Source organism: Suricata suricatta, chromosome 15 (genome assembly GCF_006229205.1).
Source record: "Suricata suricatta isolate VVHF042 chromosome 15, meerkat_22Aug2017_6uvM2_HiC, whole genome shotgun sequence".
NCBI lineage: Eukaryota > Metazoa > Chordata > Mammalia > Carnivora > Herpestidae > Suricata > Suricata suricatta.
Window position 1 is genome coordinate 10,952,053 of NC_043714.1, and position 24,201 is coordinate 10,976,253.

Sequence of the window (24,201 nt, forward strand, 5' to 3'; positions counted from 1 at the left end):
GTGGGCACTGCGAGCGGCCGCGGCCTGGCCAGGCCCGGTCCGCGGTGCGCGGCCCCCACCCCGGGCTGCCCTGCAGCTGGGGGCCGCGGCCGCCGTTTGCGACTCCAGATCTGGGAACGGGCCAGCCGAGGGCCTCCAGGGCCTGACTTAGATGCTTGCACGCTTTCGCCGCCCCTCACCTTGGGCCTCTTCGCCGCCCTCGAGAGAGAAAAAGGGAGGCAGAGGAGGTGCCTGGAGGAGGAGGGTCTTGGGCTTCCAGATCGGTTCCCCCTTCTTCAGCCTACACGCATCTGTCACGGGGCTGGGCAGAGTGCTTCTGGTGTGGGACGGCCACCTGAGAAGGAGAGAGCGGCACAGTTTTTAAAAAAAATCGTTTTTTTAACACCCTCAAATCCCGAGGCAGAATAAGTCATGTTCATTACTTGGGCGGCTGGGGAATCCCTTTCGAGGTCATCAAAGCATGAAAGTTCTGTCGACTTTTGCCACGTGTAAACTGGGGTTATCTGAGAGTAATGCAAGGCCTCTCGGTGCTCTGGGCGTGTGCTTGCGTGTGCACGCCTGTGTGTCTGTGTGTGTCAGGGGCACTGATTTCTTGGACCTGCCAGGTACAGGTTTACAACCGCCAGGTTCCAGATGAACCGACGTACGTTGAAAGCAGAAACTCAGCTATTTTCACTTGAAATAACATCCGAGTTTATTTCACAGACAAACTCGTTGTCAAGTGTGTTTTAGTACTTGGTGATTTGGGCATTACTCTGAATCTAATAATAAAACCGAGGCTTGTTCAGGTGTTACAACTATTTATATACCAGCGTCTGATTTCAGTGAGGACTCTTGCACAACTTTGCACCCTTTGCACAACTTGGGAAATGTAAGCAGCAGGTTGTGGTTGGACTAGTGATGTAGCAAATTCACGAAGACAAGAGCATGTTGATTGTGGCCTTAAAAGAAAAAAACTTGCTGCTATAAATACTGCTCTTTGGCAAGATTTTTTGGTATGTGGCTTTATGGAGTCTGGATGGTTTTCTGTGTCAGGTCCTGGGCAGAGCAATGTTTTGCAGATGCTTAGTAGCAAATTTGTATACTTAGAAAAAAAAAAAAAGGCGGTGGCATATTTTGAAGGAGAAGGAATTGGGTCCAAAACCTATTGGAAAATGTTTATTTTAGAGAGGAAATAGCTATGATATGAGTGTGTCTGAGAAGTTGAAAGAAGAGTGATTGTGGATGTGTTAGATGTGAGCAGATTAGCCTTTGCAGGTCGCCTTCTTTGAGCTGTTTATTGAGCATCTACGGTGGGTAGAGTTCCCTGCTGGGAGGAGCGGAGCTGCACACTTTAGCAAGCGGCGCTCTGTTCTCTTGGAATTTGCCCTCCTTCCAAAACAGCCCCAGGCGGTTTCAAGGGAGGCCATTCCTTTCTCACTTGGCTATTGTCATCACCTGTTTGAGGCCCTGAATACTTGACAGCAGACCTTACAGCAGTACTTTCTCCCCATTCCAGTCTCTATAGTTTAGTCTGGTTGATATTCCTGAAACCTGGCTGGTAGGAGAGACTGTCATCTGCTCACAAGTCCTCACTGAAAGACCTTCCAGGAACTCCGTATTTTCGCCTCCCTTAACTTTGCTGGCCTTCTTTCCCACTGTTCTTACCTTCTGCCAGTGAGGCCCACGAGATAATTCCTGTGCTCCTCCTGGTTCCTACTGCTCCCTCTGCCCGGAGCACCTTCTCTGTGGAAATTCTATCCGTCCTTCGAAGCCTGGCCCGGGTCTTCCATGATGCTTTCACATGTATTAAGCTCTTTTGATGTGTCAGGTGTTTTCTGGTATCCTGCTGGCAATGACGACTACTCCTTATCTGCATGTATCACACTTCATATTTTTCTGATATTAGTGCCAGACTGTTCCGTAGATACTTCTGTAGTCATCTGTATTTGATTATGTACTTTTCCAGAGCAGAGGAGAGTATGGGTTTGCACTGAAGGAGGGCCGGGTACATTTAGTTAAATTAGCGGACGAATAGCCAATCAGGACACTAGACTCATGTTAGTATACATTAATAACTTGACTGTAGGGCTTTTTTTGCCTGATTCTGCCCCTTTTAAAAAAATTTTTTGTTTTATTTATTTTTGAGAGAGAGAGAGAGAGAGAGAGACAATGTGAGCAGGGGAGGGTCAGAGAGAGAGGGAGACACAGAATCCAAAGACAGGCTCCAGGCTCTGAGCTAGCTGTCAGCACAGAGCCCAACCCAGGGCTCGAACCCACAAACTGTGAGATCACGGCCTGAGCCAAAGCCGGATGCTTAACTGACTGAGCCCCCCAGGCGCCCCAATTCTGCCCCGTTTTAACGGACTCTGGCCGAAATCTTTTACTGTATTTCCTTAATTGAAAATATATGCATAGTTATAAACTGCACTTAATGTGGCCCTCCCGTAAAAAGATATTAAATCAGTAGTCTGATATCTGTCCTGATTCTTATAAGTTGTAGTATGAACAATATGTGTCTTAGGATGAAGGAAATCACAATTTTTTCTGTTTTTCACTTTCCCTAGTTTATAAGAAACAGTCATTTTCAGCCTTTCCTTGTCTCAGTAATGAGGTAAAATGAGGACAGATGTGAGAGTACCATGCACATTTTGTCTTTCAGAATTCCCTTTTCATAGAAGAGATTTTTTAGAACTTTTTACATGATGATGATGATGATGATACTGTTGAAATATTTGTTTTCTTACTCTGTGGCCAAATGCAGCTAAAATACAGCTTTAAATTTTTTCACTGATAGTGTCTTATTCCTGAAAAGTCATTTAGGGAAATGTGTCATTTAAATCTGTGTATACAGTGGAAATTGGTTTTTAACAGGCCTGGCCTACTAGCATAATCAGATAATTACAAAATATGGAAAAAGAACAAAATTATAATAAAGCTATAATTGTTGCTCCTAAAATGCTGGCAGCTGCCTACCTTTGTAACCTCATCAGTTACGCACCCCTTCCATGCTACTCAGCTAGGCACACAAGACACAAACCCAGTTGTGTTCTATCGGAAATGCCTCCCCCTACCCCCAAAAAGGTGAAAAGAAAGGTTAGGTCATGACTTTTTCCTCGATCGACTCCTAGTCCATTCTTCTAAGATCCTCGAGGAGCTCCATTGCTCCCTACTGCGTCATACTCCTCCCCTCCGTCCTTCCTGCATTGTTCGTGCCCCCTGCTCCCCATCCCACATGCTTTTTTTTTTTCCTGTTTCTTAAAATCTTTTAAGGGCAAGTGCTATATAAGAAAATAAAGAAGAGCAGCCTGGTGTCACATTGTCAGTGTCATTTGAATGTATTTTTAAAATTGAGATATAATTGACCTGTAACATTGTATTCGTTTTAGGTGTAGAACATAATGATTTCATATATGTCTGTACTGCACAGTGATCACCGCAGTAGGTTTTTTTGAGAGAGAAGGAGCGCGCGTGCATGAGCTGGAGAGGGACAGAGGTAGAGTCTCAAGCAGGCTCCGCACGCAGCGTGGAGTCTGACGTGGGACTCGATGACCTGAGCTGAAATCAAGCGTTGGACACTTAACCAGCTGAGCCAGCCGGCACCCTCCCAGTTTAATAGCTTTGAGGAACAGTACTAAATTATTCACCCATGCTAAAGAAACACAGATCGTCATCATTCACCTTGTCTATTCCCAGGTTTTCACTAGCTTCCCTTCCCTTGCCTTTCTTCATAGTCGCTGTACTGTTTACTTTTGCCTGCTTTTAGATGTGCTAGTTTTATTAAATGAGAGAGTTGAAACATGTCTGAAACATACCTTTGAGCAGCCTCTAGAAATCAGTATATTCTGGTCTAATACATGTTATTTGTGTTCTTTCAAGAGTTTTGACTAGCCCCTTCCTTTTCTTTCCTAACAAGTTTATTTGCTCCTGACATTTATATTGCCACAGAGACTTCTTATGGAGCCATGGAGGCACGGTCCTTTGTTCTCTCCTGGTGAACCTGCCGCCTCCTTGTCTCAAATAATGCCCCTCTCGTCTTCCTCAGTGTTCTTGTCCATTTTGTTCTCATTCTGTTCCTGGCCCTAGCCCCAACGTGAAATTAGTTTTCTCCTTTATCTCTCCCATTGCTCCCTGTCCCTCGTTTTATCTTGCTAGTTCGCCGCCTCTTGCAGTAGCCAGTCATTTTGCTTGTTTTTTGAGCTGATCCCGATTTTGCCAGCTCAGCTGTTTTGCTCTCACTCTGGCCCAGCTGTGCTCGCTCCATTTTGTTATTCTCTGCTCATCCTGGTCTGTGAGGCGGTGTCCTCTGCTGCAAAAGATTCAGCCACTGACCGACCTCTCTTGTCCCTCTTTCTAACTTTCTACCTGAAGCTGTCCTTTTTGATTTCATCAGCTTTGCTTATTTGCAAGTTTTATAGTACATTCTAGCTCCAGTTCTTCACTTGAAAATAAAAGACACCCGAGAAAAAGCTGCTAGATTCCTTCTGCTGTCATCCACATGTGGTCATCCCCCATTTTCATTCCTGCAGTATTTCTCAGCTCAGACAACTTGGGTCTTATCCTTGGACATGCTGTTTTAGAAGCTCTGCAGTGAGTCCTAGATATACATGCATACATACATTTATCTATTTATTTGAGAGAGAGCGTGCGCAAGCGAGGGAGGTGGCAGAGGGAGAGAGATCAGCACAGAGCCCAACGTATGATGGCTCAGTTCTGCAACCCTGGAATCATGCATGACCTGATGCCCAGCCGACTGAGCCACCCAGGAGCCCCTGGCCATCTGTTTTTTTTAAAGGGCTGTTTCTCAGTGGTAGTGCTGTGACATTCCTCTGCAGGTCTGTGATGAGGCTTTTGTGTCTGTTTTTCTAGAATTTTGTTGTTGTTGTTGTCAGATTTTTTGCTTTGTGGAATTTTAAGTTAATCCCTAAGATATATTCAGGCTGAATATATGTGGAATTCTTCCTCGCATTAGTTTCTAGCACTGTCCTTGTAGTAGATTCTCATGAGCGATTCTTCATGCTTTTTCTGGTTTGTACACAATATCAAAAGTTTTTCATTTTCTGTTCTGTCAAGAGAAACATGCGGTTACCACTTTATAAGAGAAGAGACAACTGTATTGTTCAGGGCAAGTTATTTATGTATTTCTTCCCATGTCTCCACCTCTTACAAGTTTTAAGTCTTCTTAACTGTGATGTAGCTCTTTACGTCTCTCCCAGTTTGCTCTTCAAAATGTTCCCGTTTTCAGGTGTAACCGACATTACTGTGTTTCTAGTCAAATCTGAGGAAGAAAGGAAGAAAATGAATATTGGCGGTGCGTGCTGCCGCGAAGGTCGAAGCACAGGGCAGTGCCTGGCAGAGTTGGTGCCTCAGTCGATCATGAATGTGCACTAGGCAGCCTCTCCTGGGTTGGCTCCATGCATTGGACAATTTAATTTGGTTTCAAAAGGATTTAAGGGCATTTACATTAAAATTTGGGATGGTTTTATTAAGTCAAATGGGAGAGAGAAGGTACATGAGTTTTGTGTTGCCGCCATAACCAACTACCACACACTAAAGCAGCTCAACACAAATTTATCTTAGAGTTCTAAAGCTCTGCATGAGTTCATGTGCGTGTAGGCATGTCAGCAGTCTGATGTGCTTCTCACTAGGCTGACAGGGTTTCAGCAGGCCCGGGTTCCATTATTGAGGGTCTTGCTCCTTCCGGTTGTTGGTAGAATATTGTTTCTTGCAGCTGTGGGGCTGAAATCTCCAGTTTCTTGCTGGCTGTCTTCTGAGGGCCTCTCCCAGCTTCTAGAGCCCACCACCTGCCCTCATTCCTTGGCCCCTGACCCCCTCCCTCCGTCTTCAAGCCCAGCAACAGCAGGCCATGTCCTTCCAAGGGTTGCATCTTTCTGAGTCTTCCTGGGTTGTCCCATCCCTCTGCTCTGACCGAAGCTGGGGAGGGTTCTCTGCCTGTAAAGTCTTGTGTGATTAGGTTGGATTCAGCTGGATAATCCAGGATAATCTCATCTCAAAATCTGTGATTTTAATCACATCTGCGAAGTGCCCTTTGGCACGTAAAGTAACATATTCGTAAGGTAACATTCACTCACGGATTTTAGGGATTGGGGTGTGGGGAGTGGCATTATTCTGTCTGTCATAGAAGTCTAAGGAGAAAAATTGAAGTCAGAAGCTACATTAATACCTGACTTTGTGTACACCTTTTTGGAGTGGACACTGTATTAAGCAGTGCAGAGAAAACCCTTCTCATTTATCTTAATGATAGTATGCATTGCTTTTTATAAAAGTAGGTATGCATGTATTGAATTATCTTTGATCGTGGTCTTGGAAGGCATTTTTTCTGATTCTCTTCAAAAGACTACAGTGTAATATGAAGAATGTAAATATACAATCAGTGTATATATACACATAAGACTTTTTTTGATATAACTCATTGAATCTGAGCAGTAGTATCCATGACGAAGGCTCCATTTTACAGGTGAGGAAAAGGAGACTGATGTCATATCACACAGCTAGTAACTGACTAACCTGGAATTTGGAATTTGAACCCAGGTCTTTCTGACTCCAAAGTCTGTACTCTTTCATATCATATATATTTCTTGATCCCCACAAATGCCCTATCAGACCTCTTTTGTTGGCTTACCAACTTGTTGGTTTATTGAAGTGCTGTGGAAGTGCATAGTCCCTCAGCGTCCTTTACGGAAACAGATGACCTATCCTCACATACAGAACAGGGAGGAAGGGTAAAACAGCCATAAAATCCTGTGGGAAACAGGAATAAAATTCTGTCCGTGGTCCTTACCAGCTGTGTGAGCTTGGGCTACATCTTTAATCCACCTTGGTGTCCTCATCTATAAAATGGAATGAAGAACATATATAATACTGACTCAAATAAGAAATGGTTACTATTTCATCTTTTTTAAAAAAAATTTTAATGTTTTATTTATTTTTGAGAGAGAGAGAGTGTGAGCAGGGGAGGGTCAGAGAGAGAGGGAGACACAGAATCCGAAGACAGGCTCCAAGCTCTGAACTACCTGTCAGCACAGTGCTCAATGCGGTGCTCGAACCCACGAATCGTGAGATCATGACCTGAGCCGAAGCCAGACGCTCAACCGACTGAGCCACCCAGGCACCCCGACTATTTCATCTTTTTATCCTGCATCTTTCGATGTCATCATAATTTCCCCCGTGTGCACTGAAAAAGGAACACAGACTTGGCCAGTGCTGTATAGTGTTTGAGGAATTCTCTTCATGGCAAAAATAATTTATTTTGTCCTCCCTGTTTCCTAATATGTTGATATTTTTTTTCTTTATATCCCTGCTTAGCTTGCTCGTTTGTGGCCAGCTGATAACTTCAAGGAGTCTATTATCCTTGACTTGAATTGTTTTTTTCCTAATCTCTATTGGTGTTTCATGCACTTAATTATATGTGTTTGCATGTATACAGAAACATTTTTTAGGGAAGTTTCTATTTTATCAGCACTGTTTTAACAAGTTCTGAAATTGTTTATCAAGGTTCATTTTATTCCAGATACCTATATTTTTAGCAGCTTTATTTAATTTAGTCTACATGACCATTCAAGTGCAGTAGTGATTTGGAAAACTCTAGAGTTTTGTTCTGGAAGGACCTGTTTGATTATAAGGAACAGAGACCTACTCCAACTAGCTCCAGAAAAGAGGATTTGATAATAATTTAAAGAGTGCCCATAGGAATCTAAGAAAAACTGGAAATAAGTCTTAGAGAAGAGGCCACTCAGAAATGTTTTCCTTTTATGGCTTTTCTTTCAATTCTTGAGATCATTAGGGATATGTGGTTTTTTATTTTGGGGTTTTTTTCAAATTAATTTTTTAAAGTTTATTTTGAAAGAGTGAGTGAACATGAGTAGGGGAGGGGCAGAGAGAGAGGGAGAGAGAGAATCCCAAGCAGGCTCCGTCCATGCTGTCAGCGCAGAGCCCAATGTGGGGCTGGCTGTGATCTTCTGGTTTGTGAGATCATGACCTGAGCTGAAATCAAGAGAGTCAGATGCTCAACTGACTGAGCCACCCAGGCACCCAGACAATCCTTTTATTATCAATTTCTGACTCTGTTTCTTATAGGTAAGAGGCTGTAGACTATGTATATTGATTCTTCAGTTTCTGAGGCTAAATTTTAGCTAGGTACTTGTTCAGTGTGTATACATTTTCCGTGTGTGCTTGAAAAGTATATCGTGTATGTTGTAGGTTCAGGGTTCCATACACGTTCATTAGATCAGACTATTTAATAGTCTCTTGAGTCTTGAGGTAGATGTTAACATCTGGTATGACAGTGAATTGCTTTTACTTCTGTTAGATTGATGCCCCCACCCCCCCCACCACCAATAAATTTTACTGCTGATTTGTAAGGTATATATGGCTCAGGTCTTCACATCTCCCTGAAGAATTAGTTATTCTTGCTCATTAAGTTACTCTCTACTTTTTACATGCTGTGGGTGGTTTGTTTTGTTTGGTTTACATATTATTTGATGGCTTCGTTTTGGGTACTCAGGTGTTTGATATTCATTTTGCGTATTATTTTTTGGTTCATAGTGCCTAGTAGGAATTTTCATCATTTTTCCTTTTTTCTTTGGAATTGGGTTTATTTTGTTATTATTTTATTTTGTTTAGGAAATAAATCTTTAGATTCAGTCGAAGCCCCTTGTATATCCTTCACCTCCCTTTTACCTAGAGATAACCACTCTCCTGAATTTAGTGTTTATTATTTCTAAGAAAGTTTTCAAATGATTATTACGTTATGTGTGTATGCATTGGAAACAGTGCACAATAGTTTAAGTATTTTTTCAACTTTCTATTAATGGAATTTTACTGTACTTGCTCTCAAACTTTTTTGTTCAGCATTGTTTTGAGAGATTTATTTGTCCTAATATATTTTGTTCTATTTTGTTAGTAGATTGCTAGATTGGTTTAATGTTAATTCTGTTCTGTTGTTTGACATTACCACAATTTTCTCATCCTTTTCCCTTAAGGAGATTTTAGACAGGCTTTTTTGTGGTGTTATAAAAGACAGTGCGCTGTATGCATTATTCCTGTGTCTGCCTCCGTGAGCCTGTATGCCAGTGTGGAGTTGTGGGTGCAGGGTGCGCACCTCTTCTGCTTTACCTGCGAATCTAAACCATTTTCCAGAGTAGTTAGCTCTCAGTTTTGTTCTTTCAGCCCTACTAAGTTGCCTCTTTTTTAAGACCTGTTTTTTCTATAAAGCCCATTGCTATGTTATTAAAAAATTTCGTCTGAGAGGCTTTTAGTGGGAGAATTTAATCATTGATGGAATTTGAATTAATTTATACTATGAAGCCCCACCGTTGTTCAGTTGTTCAGTCACATGGGCAGGGATTAAGGCGTAGATCACGGGCACGCCTGTTTGCCCTGGGCCTTTGGATAAGGCAGGCACTGCATCCTGCCGTGTCCCAATGTGTCCCACACCGGAAGCAATCCTGTGATCACATTTTCCAAGCATGTATAATGTCCCCTGTTCCTTATAGGACAATGTAGAAAGAGTCTCATGGAAAGAGGATACCTGCCACTAACTCCTACTTGTGCAAATGAACAATTAATTAAAACCCCTGAGTTTCCTGTTTGTAGATTGAGCGTAGTACCTGCCGAGTGCACCCTGGAGGCTCGTTCACCGATGCTGTAGGTTTTGGTTTTTGGTTTTCTCAAACTTTATAGCTGTCTTTGAAGTTCATGTGTCAGTAATTTGTTGCCTTTTATGTCCATGGAAATGGTGGGTTCATGCTCGATCTGCTGCCCCCAGTCCCCCAGTGTTATTAATGCTGATAAAGAACTTCACCTTTAGCGTTTGTTGACCTTTAGCAATAATTACTATTTATTAGGAGGCCAGTACAGTTGACCCTTAAATAACATAAAGATGAGGGGCACCAACCCTCCCCCACCACTGTCAAGTTACATATAACTTTTGGACTTTCTTGCAACTTAACTACAAATAGCATACTGTTGACCGGAAGCCTTACCGATAACATAAACAGCCAAATAACACATACTTTATACGTCATATGTATTGTATACTATATTCTTATGGTAAAGTAAGCTCAAGCAAAAATGTTATTAGGAAAACTCTAAAGAGAGAATATATTTACAGTCCTATACTGTATTTATTGAAAAAAAATCCGTGTGTAAGTCGACTTGCACAGTTCAAGAGTGTGAGAGTTGCACATGTTCGAGAGTTAATCATACTATTATTCTAAGGCTTCTCTGGTTATTTTAGCTTAGGCAGCACTCCTGAAAACTTTCCAAGAGCTTGGTATTTGTAATTACAGTATCTTGAGTAGTGTGGGGGCTCCTCTACTAACCTGTTACCTTGGTGAAGGTCAAACCTCTTCCACTTCAGTTTTCTCATCTAGAAAAAGACAGTAGGAATGCCTGGCTAGTATCTATCCCACAGGATTTTTGTGTTCAATGTAAAAAATGTGTGCAGGTATCTTGTAAGCTGCAAAGTACTTTTTTAACAGTAATACCGTAATTTTTCTTTTTTTTTTTTTTTTTAAGTTTTATTTATTTAAGTAATCTCTACACCCTGACCCCAAGATCAAGAGTCTTGCACTCCTCCAAATGAGCCAGCCAGGCACCCTTAGAGATAATTTTTCGAATCTTTTGAGCATCCTAAAGTTAAGTTAGTGGAGGAGGTCTTGTTTATAGAAAAAGCTTATTCGTTGTGCTTATTTCCAACTGTAATTACATGAGGGAAATAAGATCACATGTTAATCTGCAAAATGGCAGTTCTTTGATCCTCAAATTTTCTTTGGACTCCATAAAGGAAAGTCATTTCCTGTGTCAGATAGCCTCATGGGCCCCTTGAGATTGAAATAATATCAAGTAGGAGGTGCTCTTTTTCACCAGTCTTCAGGAAGGAGATAGTAAGGTCAATAGTTATCTTCTAACTCATTTTCTTTCACACCCATTCTTGGTACCTGAGATACCTCTTGATGTGTTCTCTCGATTTTGAACCCCTTTGGGCAGTTTTTTTTTTTTTAATCTTCAGAAGACTTTGATATAAATGAATCTACTGATCAAAGAATATCTTTTTGTCTTCTTGGGCAAAGTATTGTTAGTTCATGTTTAACCATCTCAAAGGTCAAAGTAAAAGTGCACATTTCCAAAATCACTTATGCTCAAAGCTTTACTTAATTTGATATGAAAATTAATAAGTAGGGAAATGAGTTAATACTTAAAAGCTAAAGCAATAATAATTGTATACTTGGTGACTTGGTTCCCCTGTCCTTTAAGTAAAGGTATTTGTTAACACTTTTTCAGTGTAACCTTTGGTATAAGGTAAAGAAATTCTACTGGTTTCACAGCTAGGGGGTGTTAACTGGGTCCTTAAAGGGCTGCCCTAGTAGGCAAGCGGGGGGTGCGCGCTGCTGCATTCAGGCCTGGGTTTTTTTACATTTCACATTAGTAACAACTTGGATAAAATCCAATTTGGTTGAAAGAGCTAATGTGTGGATTCTACCAGACAGAATCCAAAATGACCTTGACAGGCAAAATGAGTGGCTGAATTTAGTGAAATGGAAATTAATGAAAGTAAAGCCTTGTATTTATTGTAAAAACAACCATACAAATACAAGATGGAAGTTAGCTGGTAAATAGCACATGTCTAAACACTTACCGCTTTGTATGACTTGGTTCAGTAGAAGTCAGATGAGTAATAAAGCCAACAAAGGAATAAATGTGATGTTAGGTGTAATGCACAGACAAGGCAGGTTAGAATTCTCTGTCAGAACTCAACTACAATTCAGTACTGGAAACATGCTTCTGAGGGATATCTACACATTGAAGCCCATGCTCAGGAGACCAGTCAGGGTAGTTTGAGAGCTGTATCAACCATGACATTGTAGGAACAATTGAAATAACAAACATTTGTTTAATCCCCCCGCCCCCCACCCCAGGTCCACCGAAATAACAAACTTTTTACCTAAAAAAGAGAAGACTTAAAGGAGAATGTAATAATGACTTTTAAATACTTAGGTGACTATCAAGTAAGAGCAACTTAAACCCATCCTTTTTGGCTTTTCATGGGCAGAACCAGGACCATTAGTTTGTTAGTTTTTTTGTTTGTTTTAAGTTTATTTACTTACTTTGAGAGAGAGAATGTTCAAGTGAGCAGGGCAGGGGCAGACAGAAAGGGAGGGGGAGGGAGGGAGAGAGGGAGGGGGGGGAGAGAGAGAGAGAGAGAGAGAGAGAGAGACAGACAGACAGACAGACAGACACTGACTCCCAAGCAGGTTCTGCACTTCAGTGTAGAACCCATGCTGGGCTGGACCTCACACACCATGAGGTCATGACCGGAGCCAAAACCAGGAGTGAAGCGTTTAACCAACTGAGCCACCCATGTGCCCCGAGGACCATTAGTAAAAGAGAGATTGGACTCCCTGTGACATGGAGAAGAGTGGGATGGATGTCTACTGGCTCAGCTGGAAGAGCATGTGACTCTTGATCTGGGGGTCATGAGTTCAAGCCCCACATTAGATGTAGGGATTACTAAAAAAAATTTTTTTTTGTAAAACCTTAAAAAAAAAAGAAATGGAAAAAGCTTGTTAAGTGGTGAGTTGGTTTATAATTGGAGTTGTTCAAACAGAGGTTTGATGAACCCATATTAAGGCTCAGATGATGGAATTTATGCAGAGTAGAGAAATGGGTTCATTTTTGTTTTTCAAGAAATTTAAGATACTGTTTGGGGAGTGCTTGGCTAGAGTTAGAAAAGTGGACAAGACCACCCCCCCTACAGGAGACTCAGTTTGTCATAATAACTACGAGACGATGGCATGCCAGTAGGTACGAAGTACTGAAGGAGCATGGAGAGGAGTCATTCTAACTGGAATGAATGGCTCATAACAGACTGAGGCTTCCAGCAGCATTTATTGAGCACCAGCTGTGTGCTGTGCAGTGACTTTCCATGTACGTTCTCACAGTAATCCTAGGTATCTACTGACTCTGTTTTACAAATGATATACCAGGTGTTACACCAGCAGACATGATCTCATTTATTTGAGTAATCCCTCACCTAACAGTCCTACGGAGTCTGTTCTTTTGCCCCTGCTTCATATTTGTTTATGTGGAAAACAGAGAATGAAGCTGAGCTCCCCACAGTCTTTTATTTTGCCAGGAAGGTTCATCAGAGTGTGGCCAGATAGGGTTTTTGTCAGGATTTTGTGGGGGGTTAAGACTAAAGGAATCTGGGGACCATACTATGAGGAGCATTGTGTGGCAGAGTTTAAAGAGTTGGTTTGTTTATCCTCTGGATAGCTTCAGAGAAGCCTTATTCCCCATCTCTGAATGGGATAAAAAAATTTTTTTATGTTTATTTTTGAGAGAGTGTGAGCAAGGGACAGGCAGTGAGAGTGGGACCAATCTGAAGCTGGCTCTGCGCTGACAGCAGCAAGTATATTGGATAAAATTTTACCCTTAGCTCAGATTTCCTTTTCCACCTTTTAATTTTTTTTCTTTCTTGACCTTTTTCCCTCCATTCTTCTGGCTTCAAGTTTCCTTTCTTGGAGAATTTACTTTAGACATGAAAAAACTGGAGCACCTGGGTGGCTCAGTTAGTTGAGCCTCTGACTTAGATTTTTGACTCAGGTCATGATCCCAGGGTCATGGAATCTACACTGAGCATGGAGCCTGCTTAAGATTCTCTCTCTTGGCCTTGACCCCCCCCCCCCCCCGCCCCCAAGAGCATGTGCTTTCTCGCTCTCTTTCTCTCTCTCTCTCTCTCTCTCTCTCTCTCTCTCTATCTAATTAAAAAAAAAAAAAGGAAAGACCATGTTGGATTTGAGCATGAATGTGTGAATTTTCAGTCTTAGTTGTGAGTAAGTCTGGGTAGAAAGTACTACTGATTAGTATGCTCTTGTGGCTTTTAGGAGTTAAAAACGGAAATCAAAATCTTTTTCACAGCACATTATTTGACTTATAGGCTCTCCTGTAATTTTCTCTACAGACCAACATTTAATGTGACTATTTTTGGTTATGCAAGAAGTTTTGCTAGTTATTTAAAAGCCACGTCAGTATGGAGATGTTAGATGAGGCCAGTAAAAGTATTACTTGTATAGTGTTTGATGCTAACGTAGATCCTTCAAAAAACATATATATATATATATATATATATATATATATTTTAATGGTGGACGTGATAAATATTCAAGATGAAAACAAAATTAAATACTACCTAATGTAAGTATGGTAAACAATGGTTTTGTGTATCTTTCCAGAAATTTTCTACATATCCGTAAGCTTGCGTGTATATGTGTGTCCCTATTTTACCAACAGAATTACACGATTAGTATTGTTCTACACCTTTATTGGTCTCTCCTCTCCACTGTAGCCACCACGGATTCTCTCTTTAAATAGTGCCTACCATTGGAGCACTCCTTCAAGAGTCCAGATTCTGGGGGCACCTGCCTGGCTCAGTTGGATAAGTATCCGACTTTGGCTCAGGTCATGATCTCATGGTTTTTGGGTTCGAGCCTTACATTGGGCTCTGTACTGACAGCTCAGAGTATGGATCCTGCTTTGGATTCTGTGTGTGTGAGTCCAGATTCTGGACAGGAGTATCTGATTGGCTGAGTCTAGGTCACATGTCTATGCCCTAGCTTATCGTGAGTTTAAAGAAAGATGCTCTGATGCTTGGTTGCCAGAAATAAATGTTCACCTATACCTGTTGATGAATATTGTTATGCACAGTATAATACAATTGTGGATTTTTGTAAGAAGTAGAATTTGTGGCCAACTAGGATTTATATTTGTATTTTGATAGATACTGCCTAATCACTTTTCACTAAAAATATGGACTGGGAATATCTAATTTTGAGCTTGATAAATATTTTGTGTACTTAAATTCAGTGGTCTAATCTCAGCATTGTCTGTGTTGACTGGTGCCTAGTCTATGTTTAGGAATTTAGCAGTTTGATTTAGTTACTGTTACCATGTACTTCCTTGAGCTCTTGCCAATTTAATGTAGCAACTGCATGAAATAGGTTTTCTTGCTTAGAGCCTTTAACTTTGATACCATTTATATCATAGCATACTACTTAGAGACCACAGACAGTAAATCTGTTGTGTAATAATTATAATGTACACTTACATCCCGAAACACCTTCTTCCATAACATCATGGAAGAGTGTTTTCTGCAAGCTACTTCGTTGAAGTGTGTTCTTGAGATGCTGCAGTTCTTATTTGGAATATTTGCTTATAAAAGAATTAGGAAAATAGTCAGATTAAAGTGTAATATATCTGATATGTTAACTAAAACCTTATTGTGGAGGTAAAGTCCGTGTCAGGGAAGTAGTATTCATTTTTCTTAAACTGCCTTCATTAAGTTTCTGTCCTGTCAGAGTCACTTAGTTATGGAATATTCTCTTTTTACTCTTAATATTGCTACTAATAATACCTGGAAAGTGGGATAACATTATTTTTAGTTAGGAAGGGTATGGGTTGCAACGTATCTGAGAAGAACAAATTGAGGAGGTTGGATGGTATAGTGAAAAAATATGATTTAGAATCAGAAAACCCGATTTGGAGTTTCAGTTCTGCCTCTTACTTGAGGCATATCACTTAAACCTCAGTTTCTTCCTCTTTAAAATGAGATTATCCTTTCTGTGTTTACTGACTTCATAGACTTACTGTTATGGTCAAATAAGATTTTGTGTGAAAAGGCAGCTTATTTTCACCTTCAAACTGTCAAAAAACCATGCAGATATTTTAAATAAGGGAAAAGTATATTAGCATAACATGATTACAGCAGTTCATAGATGCAATAAAAAAGGAAGGAAGAGTATCCGTGTTGAAGTGGGTCCTTTGGGTATTTGGCAGGTAGTATGTCGCCCAGCTGTTCTAAGCCGGGTAATTACAAAGGTGCTAAGTGGAAACCAGGCTGACCATGTTTTGCACTTTACCTGTACTGTGGGGAAACATCTCCAAGATTTTCAGTTATACCAACCATGTAGGGGCATCACATGAGTGATCACTGGAAAACGGAACTGAAGACAACTGGACACTGAAACCAGGATCGTGGTTAGGTTAGACCTAGCGCAGCGGTTCTCAGATGTCAGTGCACATCAGCGGCACCGGGACAGCTGGGTAAGACATAGACTGCAGGGCTTGACCTCACAGTACCCTCACGGTTTCTGATTCTGTAAGTCTGCGGTGGGGCTCATCATTTGCATTCTAACAAGTTTCCAGGGAATGGCCGAAGCTTTTGGTCTGAGGACTATACTTTGAAGAATCAGTGCCTCAGAGAAACTATATAATTTATCATCCAAACTGATCCACACTGTGTCAGGAAAACAGCTGAGCCTTTCCCTGGCAAAGCAGGGGGTGGGCATCCTAATTTCACCCAATGGAGAACTCTTCTTACAGAGAGGTTTCTGTAATAGAATTATCATCTGGTAGGTGACTCATGATACTAAACTGTATTTATTTATTTGTCTGGGTGTTGGTTTTTTTAAGTCCCGGTAATGGGTACTGCAGCCCAGGGGTCAGATGTACCTGTAAGTACATCTGTCTCTCTCTCTCTCTCTCTCTCTCTCTCTCTCTCTCTCTCTCTCTCTTTTTTTTTTTTTTTAAGAATAAGAGCACACGTCAGGGGAGAGGGAGAGGGAGAGAGAATCCTAAGCAGGCTCCACCCCGAGCGTGGAGCCAACACGGGGCTCGGTCTCACAATCGTGACCCTAACTGATAACAGGAGTCAGATGGTTAACTGACTGAGCCACCCAGGCGCCCCAGTGCATACGTGCCTTTAAAACAGCTGTTTCCAAACAGTACTTACCTCGTATAGAACATACAGTCTAAAAGTTGCTGTTTTCTAGTTCTTTATGCTGCTTGTGATCCACTAAATTGATTTCTTGACCTAACTCGTTATAGCCTATTGTTTACAAAACAGAGCACAGAGGACCTCTATGATTCCAGCAAATTGTGACACTCATAAGATTCTGAGAGGTAGTTACACTTCAGTTTTCTTCATTTTGGTTCTTCTCAAACACCTTAGACATTTTCCACCGTTAACATGAGTGGTGGAAGGTTCCAGGAGTTGGGAGGAAGAAAGGAATGGTATGCCATTTTTACTGCATTGTGCTATCTTGCTATTATTTATTTTTGAGAGAGAGAGAGAAGACAACATGAACAGGGAAGGGTCAGAGAGAAAGAGGGAGACACAGAATCCAAAGCAGGCTCCAGGCTCTGAGCTATAAGCACAGAACCCAATGCGGGGCCCGAACCCATGAACTGAGAGATAATGACCAGAGCCGAAGTCAGACACTTAACCGACTAAGCCACCCCTCTTCCTTGCTATTAGGTTTAATGTTTTATTATTTATTCCCCATGGAAATTAGCAAATCCTCTGTTTTATTTTATAATTTTTTAAAGTTTAAATTGCATCTGGCTTAATATTTTTTTTTTAATAGTCCCCTCCCCAAAAGACAAAGTAGGCCTTTCCTAAGAAAATCTAAACTTGGCTTATGTTCAGAAACCCTTAACTTCACCAGATTAAATGTGGTTTGTCTTAAGGTCCCATTAACCATACGGGTTGGGTCAGTCAGACTCCAGCTAGGAGACTGAAACTGCACAGGAAGTCGGACAGGCGAAGTCTGATGTAAAGAATCACTAGCTGTACCTCGGGGTTGGAGTAGCAGGGAATTGGCTAAGAGGTAGAGAGAACGCCGATGCATTCCGTCCCAGCAGACAGAGGCATGGCCACTACTGCAAGCATGGAAGGAAGGAGCCAGTCTGGAGTCCAGACCTTTTTGGAGGGGCACAGCTGAGGCCCACTGGGTGGCAGAGAATTTCACCAAGGGGCCATGGTGGCTTAGAAAGCTGCCATCGGGCCGTGTGCTGTGGGAACTTTCTATGGGGAGGAGCGGTGCCTTCTAAGCCGGGCCACAGTCAAGGTGGTTTTCAAAATATAAAGCGGTGAATTAATTTCCTCCTGCAGGAGGAAACTAGATGTGTCAACTAATAATAAAAGTATGAAGTGTTAAGTGCTTAATAAAGCATGTATATAGAGGGCTGTAGCATGCGGTAGTGTCCCCTGCCTTTCAGCGCTGGGGAAGGAAGAAGTAGCACCAGCCTGGGATCTGCCGGCCGTGTGTGCCGTTCCTCCGAGTCCCCTCACAAATAGGGTGAGTGGTGTGATCGTGCTCGTACAGACAGGCCAACAAGGCCCAGAGACCTGAAACCGCTTTTCCCTCCAAGGTCCTGCACAGGATCCAGATCTAGTCCCGTAGATTTGTTCTCTCTTAAACGGTGGTGTACTTTGAAATGCAGAAGGCTCCACGTGGAAAGCATAGGACAAGGAACTACTGTGGAGGATTTAAAAGTGAACTAGGTGCGTCCTTGCCCTTAAGGAGTCTATAGTCTAGCAGTGCTGATAGAATGTGATAAGCGCTCTGACTGAGATACTGCAAAGAGCTTGGAATTTCAGAAGAAATTCCAGAATCCAGAATCCTGGTCATTCTTCTTGGAAACCTTAGAGTAAGATGGCATTTCGGGAGGTGGGGGGAGGTTGAGACTTGAAAGAAAAGAAAAAAGAGGTAGTACGTGAACTGGTTCTTGAAAAATGGGTAGGGTTAGACAAGTAGAAATGGTAAAAGGTACAAATAGGGGAAAAAAGTTAGTTGTCATTTATTGTACATCTGTTAAGTGCCACACTTTGTATGTTCCTCAGTTTAAACCATCCAGTTTATTTTTTATTTTTAAATGTTTATTTATTTTTGAGAGAGAGAGAGACATAGCACGAGCAGGGGAGGGCTAGAGAGAAAGGGAGATAGAGAGTCTGAGGCAGGCTCCAGGCTCTGAGCTGTCAGCACAGAGCCCTATGCTCATGAACTGTGAGATCATGACCTGGGCCAAAGTTGGATGCTTTACCAACTGAGCTACCCAGTCACCTCAAAACCATCCAGGTCAAGTGTAGTATAGTTCCATGTGAGACAATTATTGGAAATAAGACCTTCAGAAAGATAAATTCATTAAACATGTTGGACCTACATTGTGATAGAGTATGGCTGAATTTGAACTTTATTCTGTAGACAGTAGAAAAGGTGGAAGTTTTTAAAAGAAAACATACTAGACTAGAACTATGATTACATTAGAAACTAAAGGGGTGCCTGGGTAGCTTTTTTGGTTAGGTGTCCCACTTTGGCTCAGGTCATGATCACACAGTCATGGGTTTGAGCCCCACCTCAAGTTCTGTGCTGACAGCTCAGAGCCTGGAGCCTGCTTCAGATTCTGTGTGTGTCTCTCTCTCTCTCTCTACCCACCCCCAAAAATAAATAATAAAAAAAAAAATTTAATGACAAAAAGAAACTAAATTCACACACATGTGTACATCCATATTGTAGTACAGTGACAGAGACATACTAGATGTTCAATGTAATCCTTCCCTCTTTTCTCATGCATCCCTGGTGCAGCCATACATAGTACAGATTAGGAAGCTGGAGTATAGTTAGATGATGATTACAGTGGTCCAGGTAGGGGGTAATGAAGGCCTCATCTAAGGCAGTGATAGTGAAAATGAAGAGGTAGTTACTGGTGAGAGTTGGAATTAACAGGATTTAGGGAAGGATGATGTTGCAGGGAATGAAAAACTTAAAGGGGTGCCTGGGTAGCTCAGTTGGTTATGCGTCTGACTTTTGGTTTGGGCTCATGTCATGATCTCACAGTTTTGTGAACTTGAGCCTCACGTAGGATTTTGCGTGGCAGTCCAGAGTCTGCTTGGGATTCTTTTTCCTCCTCTCCTTCTCTGCCCCTGCCCCACTCACACTGTCTCTCTCAAAAATAAACTTAGAAAATTACCTTCATCTTTTTTTTTTTATTTCAGAATTCAGAAGAGTACTTCAAATACAGGCTTTTTTATTTATTTTTTAATATAAAAGCAATAAATACAGTGATAATATTAAAGCACTGTGAAAGATTGGCTAGGAGCAGTGAGACCTGGTGGTGAGAGAGGACAGCATACACAGAGAAACAGATGGGTCAGTAGTTAAAACTCTGGGAAGGTGCACTCCCCAGGGGGTGGTCTAAACATAGTGACTGTCCTTCCAAAGAGTGTAGTGTGGAAAGAGAAGGAAACAGAGTTACTTCACAGTGGAGAAACCTGTCCGACTACCTCAGGCAGGCGATTGGCAATACTCAGTCATGTTGTGGTATGTGCCCTCATTATGGTAGTAGGGACCTTTGTAGAGGTAGAAAATGTACTCTTATCTCTGTGGTCTTCCTCCCAGACATCAGGAACTTGAGTCAGTCATGGGGGGGGGGGGAGTCACATTCCAGTTGAGGGGCATTCTCCAGTGCCCTATAACCAGTACTCCTCAAAACTGTCAAGGTCAAAAAACAGGAGTGGGAGGAACTGTCATAGCCAAGAGGAGCCTAAGGAGACCTCATCACCAAGTGTTAATATGGTATCCTCGATGGGATCCTGGGACAGAAAAGGACATCAGGTGAACACTAAGGGGGGAAAAATGAAAACTCTGGGAGAGGTCAAAGGGAAGAGGTTTCGTAAAGAATGCAGGCTAAGGGATGAGCTATCAAGTTAAGGCCTCTCGATGCATCATTACGTGTCCATCGTAGTCTGCAGCAAATAGTAGGGTGGATGCTCTTCCTGAACCTGTTTTTTAAAATGAATTTTGCCCTCTGTGAGGCCTGACTTCTTCACCTCTTGGTCTTGAGCTCATGCCTAGATTTGGTTTCCGAGAGTCCATGCCATGCCCAGGGCGAGCGAGATCATCTCACAAGGCCATTAGTGTTCCTTCCTTTTCCAGCGTTTACAGCAGAGGATCTTGTTTTTCTTCTGAAACCAGACAATTATATTGATTATTTTACACACAGCCAGAAAGTCTCCAGACTTTTAAATCAGAAGAAAACCTAACTAAAATCAGTTAGGTGAAGGGAGTTATGTATTATGAAAGCTTTCTAGGGGTTAAGGCACTTAAGTTCTCCTGATAAGTAGCTATTAGCTAAATGGAAAAAAGTCACTGAGTATTGGGGAAAGAACACTTAAAGTATACTAAATAAACACGTGCAAACGGCCAGATGTGCAAGAAACACTGACATGATCTGCTTTACTCATTTCCCTGGTTTTGGTCTCATCCCAGAAGGGTCTAAAGTACTTGGGGTACTTTGATATTGTAAACCAAAGATGCCGGAGTAGTGGTAGATGATTTGCTTCGAGGGAAAGATGGCTGTGTCCCCACAACTTCCTATTTCCTTTCCACTTTATTGACTTTAGCAGCCCTTTCAGCCTTGTCAGCCTGCTTGTCTCTGCACCTTCCATTTTTCAGGGGAAAGATGTGTTTTGAAAGCTACATCTTCTTGGAAACTTTCTCTAATTGTTTATTAATTTATTTTGACCAGGGCCTGGAATATAGTAAGTACTCCGTACATTTTTGGAGTGGCCATCTCTCTCCTTTCCTCCTAGCCTTCACTGTGACAGGCTTCTCAAATAAGTGCTCTCTATTCCCTGTGCCCCCTTCCCTTACTGCCCTTATGATTTCTGGCATTGGAGGCACTTTACTGATGACGGTAGAAATTATTATAGGTGGAGGCCACTTGCCTGTCAGAGTAACGACATCAAAGTCCCAGGAGGAGGAAGAAGGAGGATGACTCTTGAGAAGTGGGACACTTTCCTAGCCTGCTGGAACACATTCCCACAGACGTGTTTTAGGACTTAAAACGGCAGAAACCTCTTCTTTCATAGTTCTGGAGGCCGGCAGTGCAGAGGCTAGGGACCTGCAGGGCTGCTGTCCCTCTGAAGGCTCCGGGGGAAAGTCTTCCTGTCTCTTGCAGCCTCTGGTGGCTCTGGGCGTTCTTTGGCTTGTGGTAGTGTAACTCCAGTCTCTGCCTCCGTCTTCACATAGCCTGTCTCCTGTGTGTCTGTCTGTCTCCCCCTGCCTTTCTGCCTTTCTCTTATAAGTACTTTTGTCATTGGGTTTAGGCCCCAGCCAAAAACCAGGCGGAAGCCATCTCGGAATCCTTAATGACATCTGCAGAGATCCTTAAATAAGGTCACATTCGCAGTTCTAGGGGTTCGCACTTGGACGTCTCTCTTGGGGGCCCACTCTTCAGCCTGTTGTTACACTGAGGGGCCAGATCAGTGTCTAGTGGAGAGAATTGCTATCTTAGTTGTGAGGGGGGGACAATGTTTGGAAAACCAGTAGCATAAGAATAACTCAAGTCATTTTATTTAAAAGAAAGTTATAGATTGTGAATATTTTCTTTGGTTAATTTTAGAAAATATGTTTTTAAAAATTTGAACCCAAGATCAGATGGATTTGGTTAGAAATGTGCCCCTCAGCTTTATTCATCTTGAAGAATTCTCGACATAAGATTTTTATTAAAACTTTAGAATTTTTAAAATGTGAAGTTTCCACACTTAGGCTTTATGATATGCCTCTGAAGTAGGAATGCTGTATTTTTAGTTTCTTCTTCCCATTTTACAGATGTGGAAATGGAGCTGTTTCTAAATCCAAATCGATGTCACAGGTTATAAAATGATATAGATGGATTTGAACACTGGTGTTTCACCTGTAAAGCTTGTGTCCTTTCTAATATACCATGCTGAGTTTATCAGTTTTCTATTTAAAAAGAGCAGACTTTATTGTTTTTTCATGTTTCTCAATTTGGAATGTCACACAGAGAAGAATACAGTTTTCTGTTTGCAAAAGAAGCTACAAATATTTCAGCCAGCTCACCACATCTCTGAATGGTCTGCTGGAGCTTATCTGTTTTTAGGTTTGAGTTTAAAATGCACCGTTCTTTAAAAAAAAAAAAAAAAACGATCAGTGAAAGTAGGAGCTGGTTCTTTGAAAAGATCAAAATTGGGGTTCGCCTGGATGGCTGTCACTTAAATGTTCAACACTTGATTTCATTTCAGGTCATGATCTCTTGGTTCGTGGGTTTGAGCCATGCATCGGGCTCCTTGCTGTCAGCTCGGAGCTTGGCTTGGGATTCTCTCCTTCTCTCTCTGCCCCTTCCTCGCTCACATTCATATTCTCTCTCTGTCTCAAAATAAATGAATAAACTTTTCAAAAAATCAGAGTTGATAAATCTTTAGCCAAGACTCGTCAAAAAGAAAAAAAAGAGGATTCAGACAAAATCAGAAAAATAAAATACACAGTTTTTCAGTGAATTACTTTTAGTCATGAGATAGGTCCTTCATTCATGGAACTTTTGTTACATTTTGTTACATCTATAAGTGTAGTGGATGAAAATGGGAACCGTGATTTCAGAATGATAGTTGGACAAAACTTTTCTTAAATGGCTAGGAATTGGTTCTGGTACTTTTCAGACTTTTAAAATTTTAAATTAAAAAAAAATTTAATGTTTACTTTTGAGAGAGAGAAAGAGCACCAACAGGGGAGGAACAAAGAGAGAAAGGGACAGAGGATCTGAATTCTCCCTGACAGCAGTAGCCTGATGTGGGGCTTGAACTCATGAACCCTGAGATCATGACCTGAGCCAAAGTCAGACACTCAACTGACTGAGCCACCCAGGCACCCCTTAAATTTTTTAATTTTTATTTTAAAATCAGTTGTGTGCCTTATGATTTTAAAAATAGAGTCATTATCAGGATTTTAAAAAATTACCTTGAAATTGGCGAAGTCAGTTTAAGACTAAGAAAATAAACCTCAGTAGAATACCTGACACTCATGTCATCATTCCTTGTGGGGGACACATTGCCTAAAACTCACTAGGGGGCTTATTAACTCGATTTTGGGGTCCAACCAGAGAACTCCTGAATCAGAGTCTCTGGGGTAAGGCTTTAGGAATGCAGGTTAATATTACTTGTATTTGGCATTCATGTAGTCCTTATGTACTCAGTCCTCACCACAATAATCTCCTACTGATGATGGTGACTTGGCCCCACAGTAAAAGAAAAAGTTAAGGTGACTTCATGGTAGGAACTCATCAGTGGCATTAAGTATACTAATTTGTATTAATCAGAGAGTGAGCAGCCAAAGCAGTCTGGAGAGAGAACAAAGCTAGAGGCATCACAGTGTCTGATTTCAAACTATATTACAAAACAGTAGTAATCGAAGCAGTATAGTATTGGCATAAAACCAGACATAGGATCCATAGAACAGAATAGAGAGCCCAGAAATAAACCACACATGTATGGTCAACTCATTTATGACAAAAGAGCCAAGAATATACAGTGGGGGAAAGAGCAGTCGCTTTAATAAAAAATGT

The 24,201-nt window shown here is 41.6% G+C and overlaps 1 protein-coding gene across 1 annotated transcript in view; it reads left to right on the forward strand.

Annotated features, from left to right (window-relative positions):
• Window positions 1-136: 136 nt before the first annotated feature.
• RAB2A (RAB2A, member RAS oncogene family) overlaps window positions 137-24,201 on the forward strand; it is an 81,648-nt gene continuing 57,583 nt past the window's right edge. Inside the window, exon 1 of the mRNA XM_029923385.1 lies at window positions 137-227. Within this exon, the coding sequence (XP_029779245.1) occupies window positions 152-227 (76 nt within the window). The 5' untranslated portion in view covers window positions 137-151. The remainder of the gene's footprint in view (window positions 228-24,201) is intronic.